The 19,759-nt window shown below is 50.6% G+C and overlaps 1 protein-coding gene across 1 annotated transcript in view; it reads right to left on the bottom strand.

The window, feature by feature from the left end:
- Positions 1-1,244: 1,244 nt before the first annotated feature.
- fat4 (FAT atypical cadherin 4) overlaps positions 1,245-19,759 on the bottom strand; it is an 82,540-nt gene continuing 64,025 nt past the window's right edge. The window contains exons 9-17 of the mRNA XM_078101947.1: positions 15,375-19,724; positions 13,952-14,056; positions 13,343-13,650; positions 10,776-10,861; positions 9,670-9,849; positions 9,063-9,187; positions 7,746-7,963; positions 5,883-6,144; positions 1,245-4,418 (exon numbers count right to left, since the gene is read on the bottom strand). Coding sequence (XP_077958073.1) covers positions 2,497-4,418; positions 5,883-6,144; positions 7,746-7,963; positions 9,063-9,187; positions 9,670-9,849; positions 10,776-10,861; positions 13,343-13,650; positions 13,952-14,056; positions 15,375-19,724 — 7,556 coding nt within the window. The 3' untranslated portion in view covers positions 1,245-2,496. The remainder of the gene's footprint in view (positions 4,419-5,882; positions 6,145-7,745; positions 7,964-9,062; positions 9,188-9,669; positions 9,850-10,775; positions 10,862-13,342; positions 13,651-13,951; positions 14,057-15,374; positions 19,725-19,759) is intronic.

Here is a 19,759-nt window from a genome sequence, read left to right as displayed (position 1 = left end):
ATGAAAATCACTCTCGCCGCCTCCTTTTGAAACGTACACATTCAAAGTCAAATCAAGAGTCTCTTCGCGCACAACAAATGAGAGCAAGGGTGAAACCCGTTCTTTGTTCCAGCAGCCAATCTGCTTGTCATTATGAGTCATTTAGATGAAACTCGGGGGAAGAGCTGCAGCTTGCGGACACTGAAGCTCTGGATAATTGATCTTCATAAACACGCTGCTCGGGAGGATTCACTTTGCGCTCTCTGTCCCTCGCAGCTCGATGCCGCTTCCTTTCATGAATACATGGGAATCATCTGAACGGATGTGAAGGTCAAACACTCTGTGGGGGCTCCGGCGGAAGATCGTTCCCTCCTGATCCGCCCTGCCATTGCTTTGCTTTGCTGCAAGGCGCGCGGTTGTGACGCCAGCGTGTTTCTCAGGTCACGACCCTCGCGGCTTTCTGCTCGCTGCCCCTCGGAACCTTTGAGTCGTATTCTCAGGGGGTCCGTGTCCTGCAATGCAGCGCGCAACGTTCACGCTCGGGACAAATAGTGCAATTAATCCTTAAACACATCATAAGCTCCATCTGGATAATATCCAAAAACAGCACTTGCGGGCGGAGGGGGGGGGGCGATTAATGTCAGTCCCTGTGAGTGTTTTACATGTGGAACAATGTGCCCTCTGTGTACACGAGCGTCTCCTGCTCGCCTACAGGGGGGACGTGTTGGGAGGAGAGGAGAGGCATGGGGGGGGGGGGGGGGGGGGGGGGGGGGGGGGCTCGCTCCTGAAGTTGCCTGATATCCTTCAGACTCGCCCACCTCCGCCCCCCCTACACCTCCACCCCGCCCACGCTCTCATTATCACTGCGTGTTGCTATTATCAGCGTGGTGCGGCCTTCGGTCAACAGAACTCTCAGCATGGGCCGAGGCCCCGAGGGCCCCGAGGTAATTTACCCCGATACGAGGCCGTCACTCTGCCTTTTCTCTCGTGGCCCCCCCCCCCCCCCCCCCCCCCCCTCAACGACAGCAGATAAGCAAGTTGCATGGCTCAATAAGCCTGAGGTAAATAATTGTTGAAAGAAGTGAGCAAAGTGGCTCAATTTCATCGTCTTTTTACTTAAAAATTGTGGACTTAAAAAAACATCCAAACAATTTAAGCTTGTGGGTGACAATAATAAAAAGATATATATATATATATATATATATATATATATATATATATTAACGCGCTCATGCAGGAAGGAGTAAAGTTCCAGGGGCAGCGGATTTTAAATAAATACTTTTTTTTATTTACTGTTATTGGCTTTTTACAGGTACAAAGCATACACCATGTTATAGTTTTATCAAAAGTGGAAAATACTGACGTTACATATGTAACACATGTAAAAAATAAGTCTTCAATCTTACTCTCCCCGAAAGTAAGAACATACATTTCAGCATATGAAAATATCCATAAAAACACAGCTTAAGTAATTTAAGTTAATAAACAGTACAAAAAATGTAGAAACCATACGTGTCAAAATAATGGACAAAGACACCAACGACAAATGACTCCATGACTTCCATGGATGAAAAAAAAAATGTACACAAGTTCATAGTGTTTTAGTTGTTTACAGGATTCATACATCATCGAACGCTTGGCTGGTCAGAAAAAACGCACAACTAACAACCCCCCCCCAACCCCCACCCCTCCTCCTCCTCTCCTCCTGAACGTAGGCCAGAAAAACAGAGGAGGAAAACTCCATCCACCCGCCCCCCCCGTACTGAAATCCTCCAATGACTGTAAGGCAGCGGACATGATTAATCCTCACTTGGAGCGTCTAGCCAGTCTTCTGGGAAAATAAAAATAAAAAAAAAAGCACCACAAGGGACGAGAGGGAAAAGGGATCACGGCGCCGGCGGGGTCACGGCGTGCGAGCCGAGCGGGCGCTCACCGCGTCCCGTCGGCTGCAGGTGCAGCCGGATCAAACACACATGCTTCCTTTTAAGTAAGTTAGAAAACGGAGCCCAAAGAAGACGGAGCTCGGTTGTTTCCTTTTGGCTCAGCCGGCCCGTTGGAATTATTTTGCCCGTGAGTGTTAATGTCATCTAGCGTCTTATCGCTCAGCTGCGAACGCGACAGAAGTGTTTCAAAAGGAAAGGAGAGGCAGTGCTGGTAATAAAACACAGACATGTTTGATCAAGATAACAGGAGCGCAGCTTTGCGGTCACAAAATTCAATTCAGACATGGATTCTTTTTTCCCGAGCCGCTCGGTGTCAATGGATACGTCGCGATGAGGAATGAATGCACCATTGTGCAGTTGACTTTGGACCTTTTTTCAAAAAGACTGGTAAACTATTCCAAGGTGGCTGATGACCGTCACGTCGCAGGTGCCACCCGTCTGCCTTACTGCATTAAAAGTCGTCTTTTAATTTCCAACGAAGAGAGAAACACGCAGTCCAACGTTCTCCTGAAATATACAGTCTTCCTTTTTGTTCACATGTAGAACGTCAGCATATCCTCTTTAATAAATAGTCTCATACATATTGCTCAGCCTCCCCCTCGTTCAGGATGGTCACCGAGCCGTCCCCGCTGTTCATCTCGATGTCGTTTGCCGCCGCGTTCTCGGGCAGCAGGGCCAAGTCCTTGAACACGTCGACGTAATGTCCAAAGCCGGGACCCCAGCTCAACAGATTGTCCCAGTTGAAGCCCCCGGCTTGCTGGCCCAGTCTGTGTGGCAGGGTGTAGTGCTGCTCGCTAGGGGGCATCTGGGGAACGCCGGGCCCTCCTTCCGCCCGCCGACTGGAGTACCGCCTCTGCTTCAGCCTCCCGCCGTAGTCCTCGTCGTCAGCGTCGGACTCGTTGACCTGCGAGAGCTTGGGGACCCGGGAGCTGTAGGACACCGGCTTGTCCCGCTCGTACTCCATCTCCGAGCAGGTGAAGGAGTCGTGCGAGTCGCTCTCCGAAGAGGACTCCGGGGCGGGGATGCCGTCGGCGGGGTTGCGGACCCTCGACAGCGGCCTGCGGCAGTCCTCCTCCGAGCTGGAGCGCCCATGGTCGGCGCTGCAGATGCTGGGGTTGCGCGGGCGCGGCGTGTTCAGCCGCTCCACCTCCTCGATGGACAGCCCCACGGGGGGCCCCGTCTCCAGGGGGATCTGCTCGATCGGCTGCTTGAGCCGACTGCCCGGCCTGGAGGCGTGGCCGTGGGCGGCCATGGTCTGCGGACTCTTGCTGCGCCTCCCCAGCCGGGTGGCGTAGTTGAACATGGGCGGCGGCGGCGGCTGGCACATGTCGCCGTGATGGTCCAGCGGGCTGCCCTCGCGGCGGCCCAGGTTGAGCTCTCTGGTCGGAGTGTTCCGGTAGAAGGAGGACGGCTTGGTGAACGGCGCCGGGGAGTGCCTGGAGAGAGGGTTCGGCGTCGGGCACGCCGAGTGGGAGTGGCTGAGCGGCGTGGACCTCAGCGCTTGGGTGTACTGCGGCTGGTAGGTGTAGCTCGTCGCTCCGAGGGGCAACGGCGACTGTCTGGCGAAGCCCAGCGGGCTGTGTCTCTGGATGGAGAACTTGGGCGTGTGGCTGCGGAACTGCTTGTAGTGCTGGATGATGTCCGCGTCGGAGGGCGCGATGCTGCTGGCGTTGTCGATGTCGTAGTGTTCGATGTCGGCCTCCGGGCCGTTGCAAGGGGCGCAGGGGGCGCTGGGCACGGTCTCGTTGCTGTGGGGGAGGTCCGTTTCATCGTAGATCAGATAGGGGTTCTCCCTCTCAATGATGTCCGGCTTGGGGTTCCCTTCCGGCTGTTTCCGAACCGTCATGTCATCTCCGTACGGCGGGATGTTATCCGGGTCGTCGAACGCCACGTTCTCGCTGCCCTTTTTCTTCTTCTTCTTCTTCTTCTTTTTCTCCTTGGGTTTCTTCTCCTTGGGTTCCTTCGGCACTTTGGTCTTGTTGCGACCCCTGCAGTGGTTGCACAGGATCAAGCTGAGCACCACCAAGGCCAGGACGGTGGCGCAGCTGCCGACGATAGCCGGCACCGCCCAGATGGGGAGGACCATCTTCTCCGAGGAGGGGCTCGGGCTGCAGACAAAGCCGCCGTTGTTGGCCGACTTGCAGACGTTACCCGGAGGGCACTGCACGCCCAGACACGCCACCAGGGTCTCGCAGCTCTTGCCGGTGTAGAACTCCGAGCAGACGCAGGTGAAGCCCGAGTGGGGGTCCGGCACGCAGCTGCCGCGGTTCTGGCAGGGGCTGGAGCCGCAGTCGCCGGGCGCGACGCACTGGTACGTGTACCACTGGTTGACGCACATCAGGCCGTCCCAGCAGGGGCTGCTCTCACACAGGTTGGGACCCCTGCAGCCGATCTTGACGGACGAGCTGGTCTTGGTCAAGGCGACGAGGCCGTGCTCTCCGGTGAACGGAAGGTTCTCCCCGTTGTACTTCACGTAGGCCAAGCAGCCGTCGAACCCTGTAGATGGAGAGCGGAGACAAAAAAAAAAACGGTTCAGCTAACAGGAAGCAGCCATCAGCGGCTAACGAGCGCGCAGCGGCGGTCTGGAGGGGAAGCGGACTAATTCTCAGAATGTCCGCTGGTTTTCTTCCTTTTAAATAAGAGGGAATTGGAGCTATAACCAGAGCAAAGCCGTTTTGTTTAGAGGGGAAATTGGTTCAACATTAGGACCAACAAAAAAAAAAAAACCTTCAAAAAATTAGTATTTAAAAACATCCATCAGTGAACAATTTGATTTGATTTAAAGTTTTTTTTTAAATGGTCAGATTCCTTGTAGCTTAAAGACATCATACATCTGGGTTGAATCAATGTGTCTGTGTCTAATTATATTTTTTCCTTCGCGTGTAGCCCGACAGCGCTGCCTCACCGGTTTAAAACCTTCCCGGTGCAGATGAAATCTATTCGTGCCTTCCTCATTAGCTCTCGGACAGGCAGTACACAACAGACGCACCTTGAGGAAACGCTCGTTTCAGAGGCGGCCGGCCACAAATCAGACTACACGTCTTTTATGAAGGCCCCGGTCGTCGTGCAACAAAGCTCCACAAATAAGTCAACATGCTCATTTTTGACCATATTAGTGCATCGTATCAGGTTAGTTTTCCTCCCCTTGAAATTTGCTGTGTTGCATTACCTCCCTGTGGAAAACCCCTCTTTGACCTTTTCCAAACAGCTCATGCTGGAGGACATCGGATCTGTGAGTTAAATCCCCACAAAGACGAGAGTCCACGGAGATGGGATGAAAACACCAAAAGTCCTCAAAGGAGGTTCCAAGACAAGTCCAATTAAATCCGTATTAGTTATTTTGGTGCATGAACGATACACTGATAAAAAAAACCATTTATTTAAGTAATTTTAAACTCACAGCAGGTAAATCTAAGCAGCACAAAATAGGGTCAGAAGTTTAAACTGCGGAATATTAATTCATTTGGGGGGAAAAAGGGGGTTTGTGCTGGATTTGAGAGAATCGCTTTATCACACACAAGAGGAGTGTGTGCATGTGCACACATTTTTACGATATAACTGTTTGTTTTTTTACTTGTGCTGCTGCGTTGGTTATTCTGTTTGTGAGCACTGTGATTTTTAGATAAAAAAATGACATATCTCTTGTCAAAACATTAAAACAAATGTGCAAAAGAGAACATTTGGGAACATTCGGGAACAAAAAGACAAAGCAGTAAAATAAATACCTAAATGTCTGTTTTAGATGTTTTCTTTCCACTAGTCCAAAAGGAGACGTGGAAGGGAACTCAAAACTAACCAGTGTCTGTAAAACTTTGTATTCGCCTGCAATCAAAACCGACTGCAGGAATTAAAACAACCAAACTCTCCCATCTTTGTGTCAAGAGCTCACAATCCAATAAGGGTTTTGGCACCGATAACAGACGGAAAGGAGTGAATTTCATCACGTGGCGGGGGCCTCACCTGCCGCGGTCTTCTGCTGAGCGGGTCCTGGGGGGATCCCTCCCAGCGAGAAGGTCACCACGCTGAGACCTCCGAAGTCCTGCGTGGCGTGCTGGATCACCCTGGAGTGGCTGCCGTCCACCAGCAGCACCGTGGTGGAGCCGTTCTTCAGCAGGTGGAGCGTGTGCCACAGGCCGTCCGACAGCGCCGCGTCCCCCACCGTCCGCTCCACCTTCCCCCCGACGCCCGCGTCCGAGACGTAGTGGATGTTGCCGTTCCTCAGCTGTGAGACGGGGGGAAAAAGCAGGTGTACGTCTGTATGTTAGTATGCACGTTAATGACAGATGGATGAGATACTTGATGAACTGCTCAATCCCTCAATCTGCCCGCTGGTACGATTCTATTTAATTCATTTCAGCCGTATGATGAATGTTCTCTGAGTAGGGCAGCTTCTTCAGATTAATGCGCTGGTTTATCTTGTCAGCATCAAACATAAACCACCAGAGGAAGACTCCTCTCGGCCTTCACCCAACTGTCCCGCCCCTCTGCAGCGCTCTCAGGATCCCGCGTTGAGGTTAGAGATCGGAAGACGACGAAGATGCAGCTCGTCGCTCGTGAATCTTCCTCCCGGCGCGACCTGTGCCCCCCGCTGCCGTTATTCGGCCAGATGATGACCAGAAGCTCGGCAATAACTAATTCAGAGATGTGCGCTCGTTCAAGCGGCCACTGGGGAGGCCGCCGTCCCGAGAAGAAAGGACGCCGCGCTTTCAAATAAATAAATCAATCGAGCTCACTTCGGCTTTAGACCACAAATTTGCGGCTTTTCACTGTGCATGGAAATCTCATACGCGTACTCCCGTCTTCGATGGAAAAGTAATCCACGCTTTCCTCCCTTTTTCAGAGACCCCCAAAAATCAGCAATGATAAGTAGCTTCCGAAAGAATTGATTTAAAATGGGAAAAGCGGACGGCCCCTCAGGCCAAAGAAAACTGCTCGAAAGCTGGGAAACCAATCAAGACGTTTATCTATTAAACATCTCAGAACAAGTTTTTTTTTCTTTAATACATCAGTATATATAGTCCAGACTCCACATGTACACATACTGTGGGTAGTCCCCTGCTGTTTTGCTGTTTTAGACATCGTGGTACTTCTAATACTAGGAACGACGATTCATACACGAGAGGAAGTCTGACATATTACGGCGGAAAAGGGCCGGCGAGGATGCAGGTGGTCTAAAAAAAGGGAAAATTGAAGAGGACAAATGAGCTCAGGCCTCTTTGGGCAGCTGCCCAGGACCGAGTGCGGGTGGGGGGGCAGAATATAAGGGAAGAAAAACAAAATTGCACTAAGAAGGAGGTGGTTGAGTTTACCTAAAGGACACACACACACACACACACACACACACACCTGCTACAAATGCAGCAAATCAGAAGCTCTGTCGTCTCCAACGAGTGCATGATCTGATTTGTGTGTTGGCACCGCGTGGAAACTAATCACCATTGTGAACTAATTATGACTCCACTAATGAGCCTTGTGAGTCCGGCTGACGAGCACGTTAGCGACGGCTGTAATGCTGAATGTGGCGCGTCAATTAGCCGAGTAACAGAGGCCAAACTGAGCTGAATCTTCTGCTACGGCTTCCTCCCACGACCACTTCCATGAAATGTATTTTATTGTGAAACCACGACCCGAGGTGCTGCGATTCATTATTTAAAGGTCTGAATCACTGAACAGTGCATCTGGGCGAAGAAAGCAACCATTCTGGAAAGTACTGGGAGAATTGAAACACTGCGTTATGACAAATGTACCAATCGAGCCGTTATGGTGTTTGTGCAGTCGCACACATCAGGTGACTGCTGCACCACGTCACTTCCTCCCCCTCACCTTCACCGTGGTGTAGTTGCTGCTCTCCTGCACGTGCAGCAGAGTGCCGCTCTTGCTGCGCGTCCTGAACTTGACCTCCAGGCTGCTGGGACGTGCGGGGTCAGAGGTCACGCCCTGCAGCGACTGCCTCAGGAGGACGTCGCGTCTCGGGCCCTGCTTCAGGGAGTAGTCCAGGCGGCCCGCGCCGTCCATGGACAGGGCGGTGTCCGCCGTCATGTCTGTGGGATGGAAAAGGAGAACGCCCTTAATCCTGAATCCCACTGAATGACACTCGAGGCCAAAATAATTGTCCCAAACCCCTCAGCCGTAAGCACTAATCGGTCCTCCCGTTAGCTTCACACTCGTTAGAGCTTTCGTCTAACTTTTGGGGAGAAATGATTGCCGCTTTACCTGCTGTTTCACAGCTCTCTACACTTCATACACGGCACCTGAGACTATTTCAAATGAAAAGCACTTGATCGATACTTCAGCAATGACGGTTTCCTTGAGGAAATTGTACTTTTGTACAAGTTGTACAACTTCTTGTTGTTCTGGTTCTGCTCCCCTCTTGGCTGAATGCACTTATTGTAAGTCGCTTTGCATAAAAGCATCAGCTGAATGATGAATGTACAAACAGGAAATAGTCACTGAGCTTCTCGCACGCCTTACTTTACAAGAACATACCAACATTACTTTGCTGGTGGGTAAAAATGACTCAATTTGCTGTAAGCACGACGTATAAGATGAGTGGTGGCGTCTCAGCAGCATCATTATATCATAAACTCTCTGACCTCAATGGCACCTTGTTTATTTTTCTCTTCCTGAAGAAGCAGCACATAACAGAGAGAGCACGCATCCTTTTGTATTAGAGGAAAATTGCTGTGATTCGTGCCACGAAGCAAGCCGCATAATTTCCCACAAGATCGACCCTGACGGGCAAACAGAAAAACCAAATGCAGACTTCTCAAGCTCTTTGTTTGTTCCCAGTAACCATTTGAACGTTTCCAATAGAATGTGGAATGGATAATTGGTAACAGTGTTTGACGTAGTGTAGCACCTCGTACAGTAGCGGCATCTTTCTGGCAGTATTTATCCGCCTCAAATGTCTCTCCGTGTGTGTTTTAGTTCTCCGACGTCAAGAACTAATATCCTTAAATGCACCAGCGCTGTGAAATAAAACGCATGAATGTGGCTCGTATTAAGCCACGCGGCGCGATGCGATGACTCAGCGTTCCGCGAGGGAAGAATCCATAAATAATCAAGATGGAAATATTCCTTAACGAGTGCAGCCTCAGCGATAAAACTTCAAAAAAGGCGTCGAATGCTCTCCATACTCACATTTCTCACAGAACTTGCCGGTGAAGCCGTCCACGCACTGGCACTGCTGCCAAGACCAGCGGTCCAGGCAGGTGCCCCCGTGTCTGCAGGGGCTGGCGCTGCAGGCTCCCTCCAGTCTCGGGCATCTACAGACACGACGACAAACGCGACGTCAGTTTGACAAGTCAGCCGCTCAGCAGCGGGGGGGGCTTGGGGAGAAGGGGGGTGGTTGCCGAAAAAAAGGAGGAAAAATAAAAAAGGGTTGCAGACGAGCTGTGATTTCTCTCTCCCGTGCTGCTATACAAAAAAACAAAAAAAAGGATCCCATAAAGGACCCCGAGAGGATTAGCATATTAAAAGATCCGTTCTAGCCTCACTATTCAGCAGCAGGACAGAAAAGAAAATCTCCGGAATTCTGCAATTGGTTTCCCCCCCCCCCCATTAAATTATCTACCGTTTGAATTAAAAAAAATCAAAACTCTGGCGAGCGTCTGGGAGTGTGAACAGATGTCCCACAGCGAGAGTCGAGGAGGTTAGAGAAGACAGACAGATGGGAAGAAGAGGGAGATGATGGACAGGGGGTAGTAAATGGGTGGTGTGGGTGGGGGGGGGGTTTGGGTATGCGGACCTGTCAAGGATGCCACGCGATGCCAGCGCCTGACTGGGCTCCAGCGGGCGGCCGTTGACGGCGAACTCCATGATGCAGCCGACAAAGTCGTGGGTGGCGACCTGACCGCGGCGATGAAGGACGGGTTCTATTGACCCGACGCCGCCAACCGAGAGCCTGTTGGGCTGCACGTCCAGGATCCTGCACACACACACACACACACACACACACAGAGAACAGAGTCAAATGCAGGCAGACACAAAAGTGCATTTGCACAGAAATCAGAGAAGCTTACAAATGCATTCAAGTATGCACGCACACACTGCGACAGAAAGACACCGCGGGTCAGCGAGTTCCACAACAACAGGGTCCTGAGACCCTCACAAAATAAACCTTCTGCTCTCTGACTCGCACACATGTGCAGTGTCGAACGTTCACCCCACAAGGCCTGGCTCACAGCGCCGCGTGGAGCAAATGGTGACCGGCTGATTGACAAGAACGTAGATTTGCAATCGGTGCCTTCATTTTGATCAGTGTGCGTGGTTTTAAATTTTGTTGTTGTTGGGCGTTTGCATCCATCTGGATAAAATGAGCAAAAAGTTCTCCTCAGAGCTGCGTTGTATTCTGCAGTCCTCTCTCTATTGCTATAAGTTAGGGATAACAAACATAAAGATTTTAGTTTCAACACGCACACAGCTCAGCTTTGGGAGCAGAGTCAAACTCAACAAACACATAGTGTGGATGAACTGATCTGATGAACAAAGCTATTGTCCGACTGAAGTGTGGCTCTCGCCCATGTCGCTTTCTGTTTTTGTTTTACTGGGATTACCAGGTAGCCTCTTCAACACTTTAAAACATATTCAATTCAAACTCCGATTGGTGAGAAGGCGTTTCAGGAGGAAAACACATTTTTGGGGACATTATTTATATCATATTGCTAAGCTAGAAAGACATAAATTGCTAATATGTTCCCACAATGTGCAGAGAACCTTTATTCAAACATGGAAAATGTCCTCATGTGTTGAGTTTCTCAACACCAGGACCTAAAACTGTCAACGCGTTTGCAATGTATACAGTCGGATCACAGAGACGGAACATCTGTGTACTTTGGGGGGGGGTTTCCTCACCAGTCCGTGTGCACTGCCACATTGCTCACGGCGCAGTAGCCTGGTTCCTGGTCATCACCACACAGGTCCACCGTCAGGGAGGCAGCCTACGTGGCAACACACACACACACACACACACACACACACACAAACGTTAGTTGTTGGCCTGCTGGTACGTCATCTTTTGGAAGCGACTCCTGAGGGGATGACGTGGTTGGTTGTAGTCGCTCCGTCGCTCTTTCTTTATAATCACTTGCACGTGTTAGTGAGTGTGTCACTGGTGGCGGTTTCGATGCAAACACCGTCACCAGAAACGATTCGCTCAGCTTAAGCCAAAGCGGCGTTACGGTAGAGTTGCCTCAACGCGGCCGACGTTATTTAGCCAGTGGGACACACAGAGACTCGCATAGAACGTCTTGATTATCTGTTAATTTTTTTTTATATTAATGTAATTCAATTATTATCACTGGAACCAAAGTCCGACTTAATAGCATCTCATGCTCAGCAGCGTCACTTTCCCTCCACGGTTACACTTCAACCCTCTGAGAGTCACTTCCAGCGCCACAGTCATTCCTCCCACAGTATTTTGGTCCTTAATATGAGTTTTGTCCACCAAATGGCATGCAGGCCAATTACTTTTCATCAACTCACCCCGCTGTTTGACAGACAAGCGGCACAAGAGAAGCCGTACATTACAGTGAAACATTTCCTATTTCCCGTTAATGGTACTAAAGCTTTCGTCCAGATGTGGCTTACTCTCCCTCTCTCTCTCTCTCTCTCTCTCTCTCTCTGTGTGTGTCTCTCTGTCTCGGTGCTCTGAGAGCAAACCGCCTTACCAGGAAGAAACTAAATGGGCTGGTAAAAAAAACCTGTACGGAAAAGTGTGTGAATGTGTTGAAAAACCGGGGCAATCACGCTCCACCTCTCCTGGATCTCAAGTAAACACGGACCACACCGGCCTCCGGATCTCCGACCCAATTCCCTCACACACTCTCTAACTCCCAGAACCCCGCAGTCCGCCACATGGACACTGACGGGGAAGAAAAACACAACAACAACAACGAGGCGAAGGACACAACACATTTGTGACTCTCTGAAGTCCAAAGAACTTTGAAGCAACATGAACATTTAATAAGCTCTTTCGCTGTGATCAAAGGCGCTGCGGCCTCACGCCGGGGTTGAGAATGTACTGAATGTGTTCTTCCATAAATGAAAACCAATGTAACACAAAGATTTTTTTTGAGGGCTTGGCTACCATCGGCGCAAACGCGAAAGAAGCGCGTCTGGAGATCATTTGTTTCCCGCCGTGACCGATTTACTGGAGGCAGCGTTGCTCTCTGTTGTGGTGCAGACACGGAAAAAACAGCTTTTCTGCTTGTTTCAAGTGTAATTAATTCATCTAACCCAAATCTTCACGATCAGCTGCTGGTGCTAATCAGCTACAGCGAGCCCTAATTTGCAAAAAAAAAAACCTTTCAAAGAATTCTTCTTAAAGTCCCCGATTTGAGAAAGAAAACTAGCTGAGCTCTCTGATTAGATGATCTCGGCTGAGGTCACATGATCACACAAATGATGTGACGCCATGTGCGAAGTCAATGTGGTGTTTTTTTAGCTTGTTGCACCCGTCCTGATTGCTTGACCGGCAATGATTAAATCAATCGACCTGTTTCCCAACTGAAAACTCTGAAAACGTATCAGTCTACAGATTCAACACATTGCTAATTAGATAAATTGGCAAACCGCACTTCTGTTCTGACCCGAACGTGAGCTCCTGAGTTGTGAAACTTTCTGTCATTCACTGTGTTTGACAATTAAACAGCTTTGGATGGAAGACTGTAATCAGTGTGGTGGAACCGGTGTGCTCCCTCTGATTACTCGCGGCTCTCGGGGGCGAAGCGGCGCGTGACCGTGTCCGCGGTTTCTGTCTGCTTCTGTCGACATCGGCTCGGAATCCCCGAAGGCGGAAGAGAAACCGACCGCGGACTCGACCGCCGCAGTGACCCGCAGCACCTTCTGCAAGCACGCCGATCGGGTTCACTCCTCCGTCACGCGGGGCGCCTCCGCGCTGGGCGCATGGCGCGGACCCAATCACAGGTCTCCACGTGTTGCTGGATGCCCCCCCCCCCCCCCCACCGCCACCGATTTAACGACTCTACCAGCTTCCTAAGAAACTCCGGGCGCACGGAGGGAAGTGACAGATTTGAAGTCCAGCGGGAGAGCTACATTATGGAAGCTCTGACAGGGCCGGAGGGATTCTCCCCCCCCCCCCCTCTTTCCTTTGCCACTGCGTTGCTGGCAAGGAGAAGCCGCCGCTTCAGAGCACAGGAGACAGAGTTTCAACCTTGGGGGGCCATTTTGGATCCTCCTACTGTAAATCACAGCGAGCGATAAAGTGTAATTACAAACCTTGAAAACCATAAGCTGAGCCACCTGTGGTTAGGAGGACGTTGGGAGGGGGGAGGGGGGGGGTAATTATCATCACTACCACGTCCGTACCACTAAGCTTTTCTCTACATAACCCATAAGTTAACTATTAATCCACAAAACAGTTAAAGAATGCATGAGGAAAAAACGTCTGACGTTCTTACCATCCCGGCTCTCCTGGCGATGACTGTGTGGAACTGCCCGTCGGACACTTTTATCATGGTCATCAGTTTGTAAGTTCCACTCCCCAGGTTGAAGGAGAAGCGCATCCGTCCCTCAAAGATCTCCAGAGCCAGGAACTCGGCCTTGTCTCCGGTCTGGTTGTCGTGGTTGTACATGAGCAGCGCGTTGCTCTTCAGGGTAGCGAACTTGATATAGATGTAGTTGTTGTTGGGATCCAGAGACGGAAACTCCATGTAGGAGAGCTCCTCAAAGCCGTAGCTGTTAAGTTCACAGTGTTTGCCAAAAACCCCTGAGGACAGAAACAAACCCAAAGAGGAATCAGAGAGGAAGCCAATGAATCATTCACACTGGTGCGGCGATAAAAATATCTACAGATAAAACAGAATCTTTATCAAGTGATATCATTTAGTTAGAACAAACAGATTAAAAGCTGTCAGGTCACACTTTTAGCTTTTTCGAATTAATTTTTGATGCAAATCATGGCAAATGGAGAGACGAGATGAAAAGTGTCCACATCCAGCATAACTTTATTTTCTTCTACTCTACAGCGGCTCGCCTACGCCCTGAAAAGGTTCCCTACTATTACTTACCAAATGGACAATGACAGTAATATCCATCCACCCGATTCTGACAGGACCCGCCATTAAAACAAGGGTTACACTCACAGTGATTGATGATGGAATCGCACGTTTTGCCTGGGTTCACAGAACAACACAAATTAAAATGGATGAGGTGGGAGACAACACAGGGAAACCCCGAGGGGAACACAGTTCACTTCCCCCCACAGGCCGAGGCCTGCAGGCCTTTAACACAACACACTGCAAACAAAGAAAAAACCTGGGTCCAACAAATCATTCAAAGTTTCAGCGTCTGTTTGAAACGATCGTGAAATATATAATATGAAGATGTGATGTCATCTGTTTTGCTGCAGTTTTGACTTATTCTAAAAAAATGTTTTGACACAAGTGACGGTGCTGTGGAATAGAAACGGCTCGTCCAAGATGAAAGAATTTGATCCAAAACATCTTGAAACCTTCATGACCTCACTCCACTGGCAGAAATGTTTCTCACTAAGAATAATCACATTTTCAAAACTCGCTGAAAGATAAATAAAGACAAATAAAGTTTGGATAAGGCTGTTGCTTTTGGTTTGCAGAAAGACAAGCGTTGCAATGCACATCGTGACGTCGTGACAAAGAATGTGAAAATGACGATACAGATAATGGACAATAAATGATCCAGGCATGGCACAAAACAAAAAAACTGACAATGAACCTCTGCAGATAGTTTTCAGGTTGTAAATCCACACACAAGTTGCTTAACGGAGATTGATTCTGCTGCCAAAAAGCAGTCTGGGAAGACAGGAAGTTGAGAGTTCACTGTGAGACCATGAAAACTACTGTAAGTCAATAGGTGCACTTCTTCAGCAGGGTAATTTATCTCGATAAGACCTAGAAGATTTGTGGTAATTTTCTATCGTCCTAATAAAAAGGGACAGTAATTACTTGACTTGAGGCAAATCGTCTGCCACGGCTGCTTTGAAAATGTCTTTCAGATGCTGAAGTTAGCAGGATTGAAATGACTGTAAATACGCTCCCATTTGGTTAAGGGTAATAAAGCAGTGCATTTATTACAATAGAAACATGAAAGTCCTGATTGGATCTTTCATAAAGCTGTTCCATTTGTCATAAAACTCAAATGAGAAAGCCTCGTTGTGTGTCCAGTTGGATTAAAACGCTATCTGTGTGTGGTCATAGCTGCATGCACATGAAGGCCGCAGTGAAACGCGATACTGGTGAGCTGTGTACGGAGTCTACGCTCATCCTGACAGGGGTCAGCTTCAAATCATCTTTTTTATTAAAAGCAAACATGGAGTTGATACCCCCCAACTAGTAATCCAAAAAACAAACTGTTTTTGGCAGCCGTGCTCCTCCCCCCCCCCCCCCCCCCCCCATGTCTGACACAAGTGACTGTGCGGTCGGACATAACGTGTGACTCTTGCGTGTGCAGTACCTGCAAAGCCGGAATTGCAGAGGCAGTTGAAACCGCCGGGGAAGTTCTGGCAGAGCGCGCCATTCTTGCAGGGATTGGAAAGGCATTCGTTCACATCCCTCTCACAGGCCATCCCTGTGAAACCTTCAGGGCAGGTGCAGGAGAAACCCCCCACCAGATTGTGGCAGGTGCCACCATTGTGGCAGGGCGATGGCTGGCACTCGTCAATGTCCGTCTCACAGAGGCCTCCGGTGTATCCCGGCCTGCAGCTGCAGGCGTATGGCTGCAGGGGGTGGTTGGAAACAAGGATCACTGGGACACTTTCTTCTGTCTTCATATCAGGCCCGACACTGAGACGCCTCTTGCAGCTGCCCCCGTTCTGGCACGGGTTGCGTGTGCACGGATCATGGTCCACCGCATCTATTTGCACCCCGCTCTGCCTGTATAAAATGTCTTTGATACTCTGGAAGAATGTGGCCACGCCACTGGGGTTGACATATTGTCCGTGGCCGCGTTTCACAGCTGCCATTATGAAAGTCTGATTGTTGAGTTCAAATGCTCCATAAAGCAGCACCCCGGTGCCCAGGCCCGCTAGCTGAGAGTTGGCAATGCGCAGGAAGCTGAGGTAGTGGTTGGTCAGGAAGTTTTTGACTCCTTGAGACTGCAGTCGGATTAGAATGCTGTTGTCCACTGTGGCGTTTGTGAAACCCATGAAGAGGACCCGGGCCGTGTTGCTGACGGACCCGTGGACGCCGTCGCTGCTGCGGACGGTTAGTTCGAAAGTCCCATCCGTTGAGCGCGCTTTCGAGTTGAGGCTGCATGTTCCAGTTGGGATGTTGAACAGGCCCGAGGACGGGGGAATAAGTGAGCAGTGGAATCTATCCTGAACGTCGGGGTCTTGCGGTTTGACATCTCCCAAAGAACCTCCGGGGAACATGTTCCCAAAGTAGTGGACAAAGATTTCCATGGACCTCGTCTCTGAGGGATTGTCGTTCTGATCGTTTATTTTGACGTGAATAGTTCCCGTGGAGGACATTTGAGGGACACCAGAGTCCTTGATCACAACAGAGAGGTAGAAGTTGCTAATCTGTTCCCTGTCAATCTCCCGACTGGTGGTTAACACTCCGGCTGGACTAAGGCTGAAGTAGCTGTTGGCGGAGCCCGAACCGATAAGGCTGAATAGGAAAGGGCCTTGGTTTGGTGGTAGATCTGCGTCAGACGCTGTCAGTGTTGTGACAACGATGCCAGCTCTCTGATTCTCCATCACCTCGGCGTAGGCGGCTGTCAGAGTGGGACCGTTGTCGTTGATGTCTTCCAGGTTCACGATCAGGGTAGTGCTCCCGGTTGCAGGAGGTGTGCCAGTATCCACGGCAAGAACTGTAAGATTATACACAGGAGTAGTTTCCCTGTCAAGCTCCGCTGCCACTGACACCTGGCCGGTTTTCGGGTCGATTGTGAAAACATTTTTATCAAAGGGAGGAGCGATGGTGTACGAAAATCGGCTCCAGCTCGGGACGGAGTCCGAGTCCACAGCACTCACAAAGGTAACGAGACCTCCGGGCGATAGACCTTCACTAACCTGCACGTCATACAGTTCTTGGGTAAAAACGGGGGGATCGTTGGCATCAAGGACTGTGATGTTCACAAACACCTCGTCGATATCTGCCCCCCGGATGCTCCCGGCGTTCTTTGCCAAAACCTTCAGTGAAATCTTCTCCTCTTTCTCGCGGTCTAGACTGCCGGTCACATAAATCTGGCCCGTTTTCCTGTTGATGCCAAAGCCCTTCTTTCGACTCTTACCGAAAATGAGGTAGTAAACCACTCCATCGTCTCCTTGGTCTCGATCGCTGGCGAACACTTCCCCGACCACTGTGCGTTTTGGAGCAGCTTCAGATACTTCAAAGTAGTACTGTTTTGAGACAAAGCGGGGTACGTATTCATTGGCTCCCTTCAGCTGAATGTTGACATTGGCGAAGCTGCAGCGCTCCTCGTCTGGGACGTTGAAGGCCTTCACTGTCAAATGGTAGACCTGCTTAGCCTCGTAATCCAAGAAGCCCTGGGTGGTGATGGTGCCCGTGTTGGGGTCGATGACGAAGAGGTCACTGTCCGATGACTGTATCACGTACGCCATGACTGCGTTGGCCCCCGAATCGCGGTCCGTGGCGTTCATTTTGACCAGAGTGGTGCCGCTGGGAACGTTCTCCTGCACGACGGGGAAGTACTCGTCAGGATTGAACACCGGAGGGTTGTCATTCACATCGCTCACGCGTACTGTGACGGAGACGTGGCTTGTTTTAGCGATCCAGCCGCCGTCGGTGGCTGAGACTCTGAGATCATGTTGCTGCTTCTCTTCAAAGTCCAGCGGGCGAGCCAGGGATAAGACGCCCGTCTTACTGTGAAGTGAAAACAGACCCTTGTCGTTGCCTGAAGTAATATCGTACGTGATCAGGCCGTTCATGTCTTTGTCTTTATCTCTGGCAGACAGAGTCCTGATTGCCGTTCCCACAACAAGGCTCTCGGGTACGGTAGCTGAGATTTGGCTTTGTGAGAACTCAGGTGTGTGGTGGTTTTCCTCCGTGACTGCGACCCGAACGGACGTCCGCGAGGACAGAGGAGGATTTCCTCTGTCCTTCGCTGTGATGTCGATGAGGAAAAATGTATTCGTATCAGATGTGAGGGAGGAGGCAACGGTAATCCAGCCACTTGTTTTATCTAGCTTGAATTTCCTGGAGCTGTTTCCTCCGGTTATCAAGTACTCAACCTCAGAATTAAGGCCAAAGTCTTTTTTGTCGTGGGCCATAATTCTGATGAGCCTGGTGCCGACCTTGACACTTTTGGTGACCGGAGTAAAGTAGCTCGGTGAATCAAACTCGGGCCGATTATCGTTGCTGTCCACGACGTTCACAATCACGGTCGTCTCGCTCATCAGAGGCTTCAGCGCCCGGTCTGAGGCTGTGACTATGAAGCTGTGGCGGTTTATATTAATGCTACTGGCACCCGTCGAGTTCTGGTACTTTAGCTGCTGCTTCACAAATATCTCCCCGGAGCTGGCGTTGATTCGGAAAAACTCTGACTGGGACCGAATGAAATAGAAGATTTTGCCGTTGAAACCCTCGTCGGGATCTGTGGCGGAAACCTGTGTGACCAGGGAGCCCACCTCGGTGAGCTCAGGGTAGTCCAGATAGTAGGAGGGACGACTAAACCGGGGTGCGTTATCGTTTACATCCGTAATAAATATGGTGACATCTGTGCTTACTGTCCAGCCAGAGTCGTGGGCCGACACTTTGACAATGTAATGGCCTGTGTCTTCTCTGTTAAGCGGCCTGCTGATTGTTATGTCTCCTGTGTTGGGATTGATGTTGAACGGAAGGCTGGCGTCGGTGATGGAATAGCGGCTAACGGCATTGGAGCCGGCGTCCTCGTCCGTGGTGGTGACCCTGGTGACGGTGTAACCCACCGGGGCGTTTTCAGCCACCGCCGCGCTAAAGATCTTGGAAAACCTCGGGGCGTTGTCGTTCACATCCAGCACGTTGATGAGCACCTTGACCGCCGTGGTTTTGGGTGGCAACCCGCGGTCGGTGGCTTTGACCCTCAGAGTGTACTGAGCCGCCTTCTCCCGGTCCAGCGGCCTGGTGGTCCGTATCTCGCCAGTCGCTCTATTCACGCTGAAACTGTTCTCCTTGTTGCCATCGACGATGGCGTATTCAAGCTGTCCGTTAGGCCCGCTGTCCAGATCGACCGCAGAGACCATCAACACCCGCTGAGGCGAAAGGTTCTCCAGTATTTCAGCATGGAAGGGATCCTTATCGAACACCGGGTGGTTGTCGTTGACGTCCAGCACGGTTAATTCCACTTTCTCATAAGAGGAATAAGGTGGGAATCCTTGATCTCTGGCCTCAATCCAGAGAACATATTTCTGAACGTGCTCGTAATCTAAGGGATGTCTGATGGACAACTCGCCCGACAGCTGGTCAATATGAAAGGCGTTATCCAGGTTGCCGCTGGCAACGTAATACGACAGCGGCCCTCCCCTCATAGAGGACCCGGTCACCGTTGTGACGACGTGGTTGGTCGGCTGGCTCTCCGGGAATGTGAACGCACGCTCCTCCAGTTTGATGACGGGGAAGCTTCCTCCGGTGACGAAGCGGACCGTCACCGTGGTCGTGTCCGTTTTGGGGTTCGCGCCGCCGTCTTTCACCCGAACCGTCAGAGTAACTTCTGAGCTGCCGGTCAGCTTCTCATTGGCGGTGATCGCACCTCTGATGGGGTCGATTTTGAACTTCTCAGAGTTGCGGCCTACAAGGGAGTAGTGCAGCTGGGCGTTGGAGCCGGAGTCCTCGTCGGTGACAGTAACAGCAAAAACCAGGGACCCTAAAAACACAAATGAGTTTTTTATCATCATTTTT

This window comes from Gasterosteus aculeatus, chromosome 4, assembly GCF_964276395.1.
Source record: "Gasterosteus aculeatus chromosome 4, fGasAcu3.hap1.1, whole genome shotgun sequence".
NCBI classification, from domain to species: Eukaryota; Metazoa; Chordata; class Actinopteri; order Perciformes; family Gasterosteidae; genus Gasterosteus; species Gasterosteus aculeatus.
The sequence above is the reverse complement of the archived record's forward strand: the minus strand, read 5'-3'. Positions and strand labels throughout refer to the sequence as shown.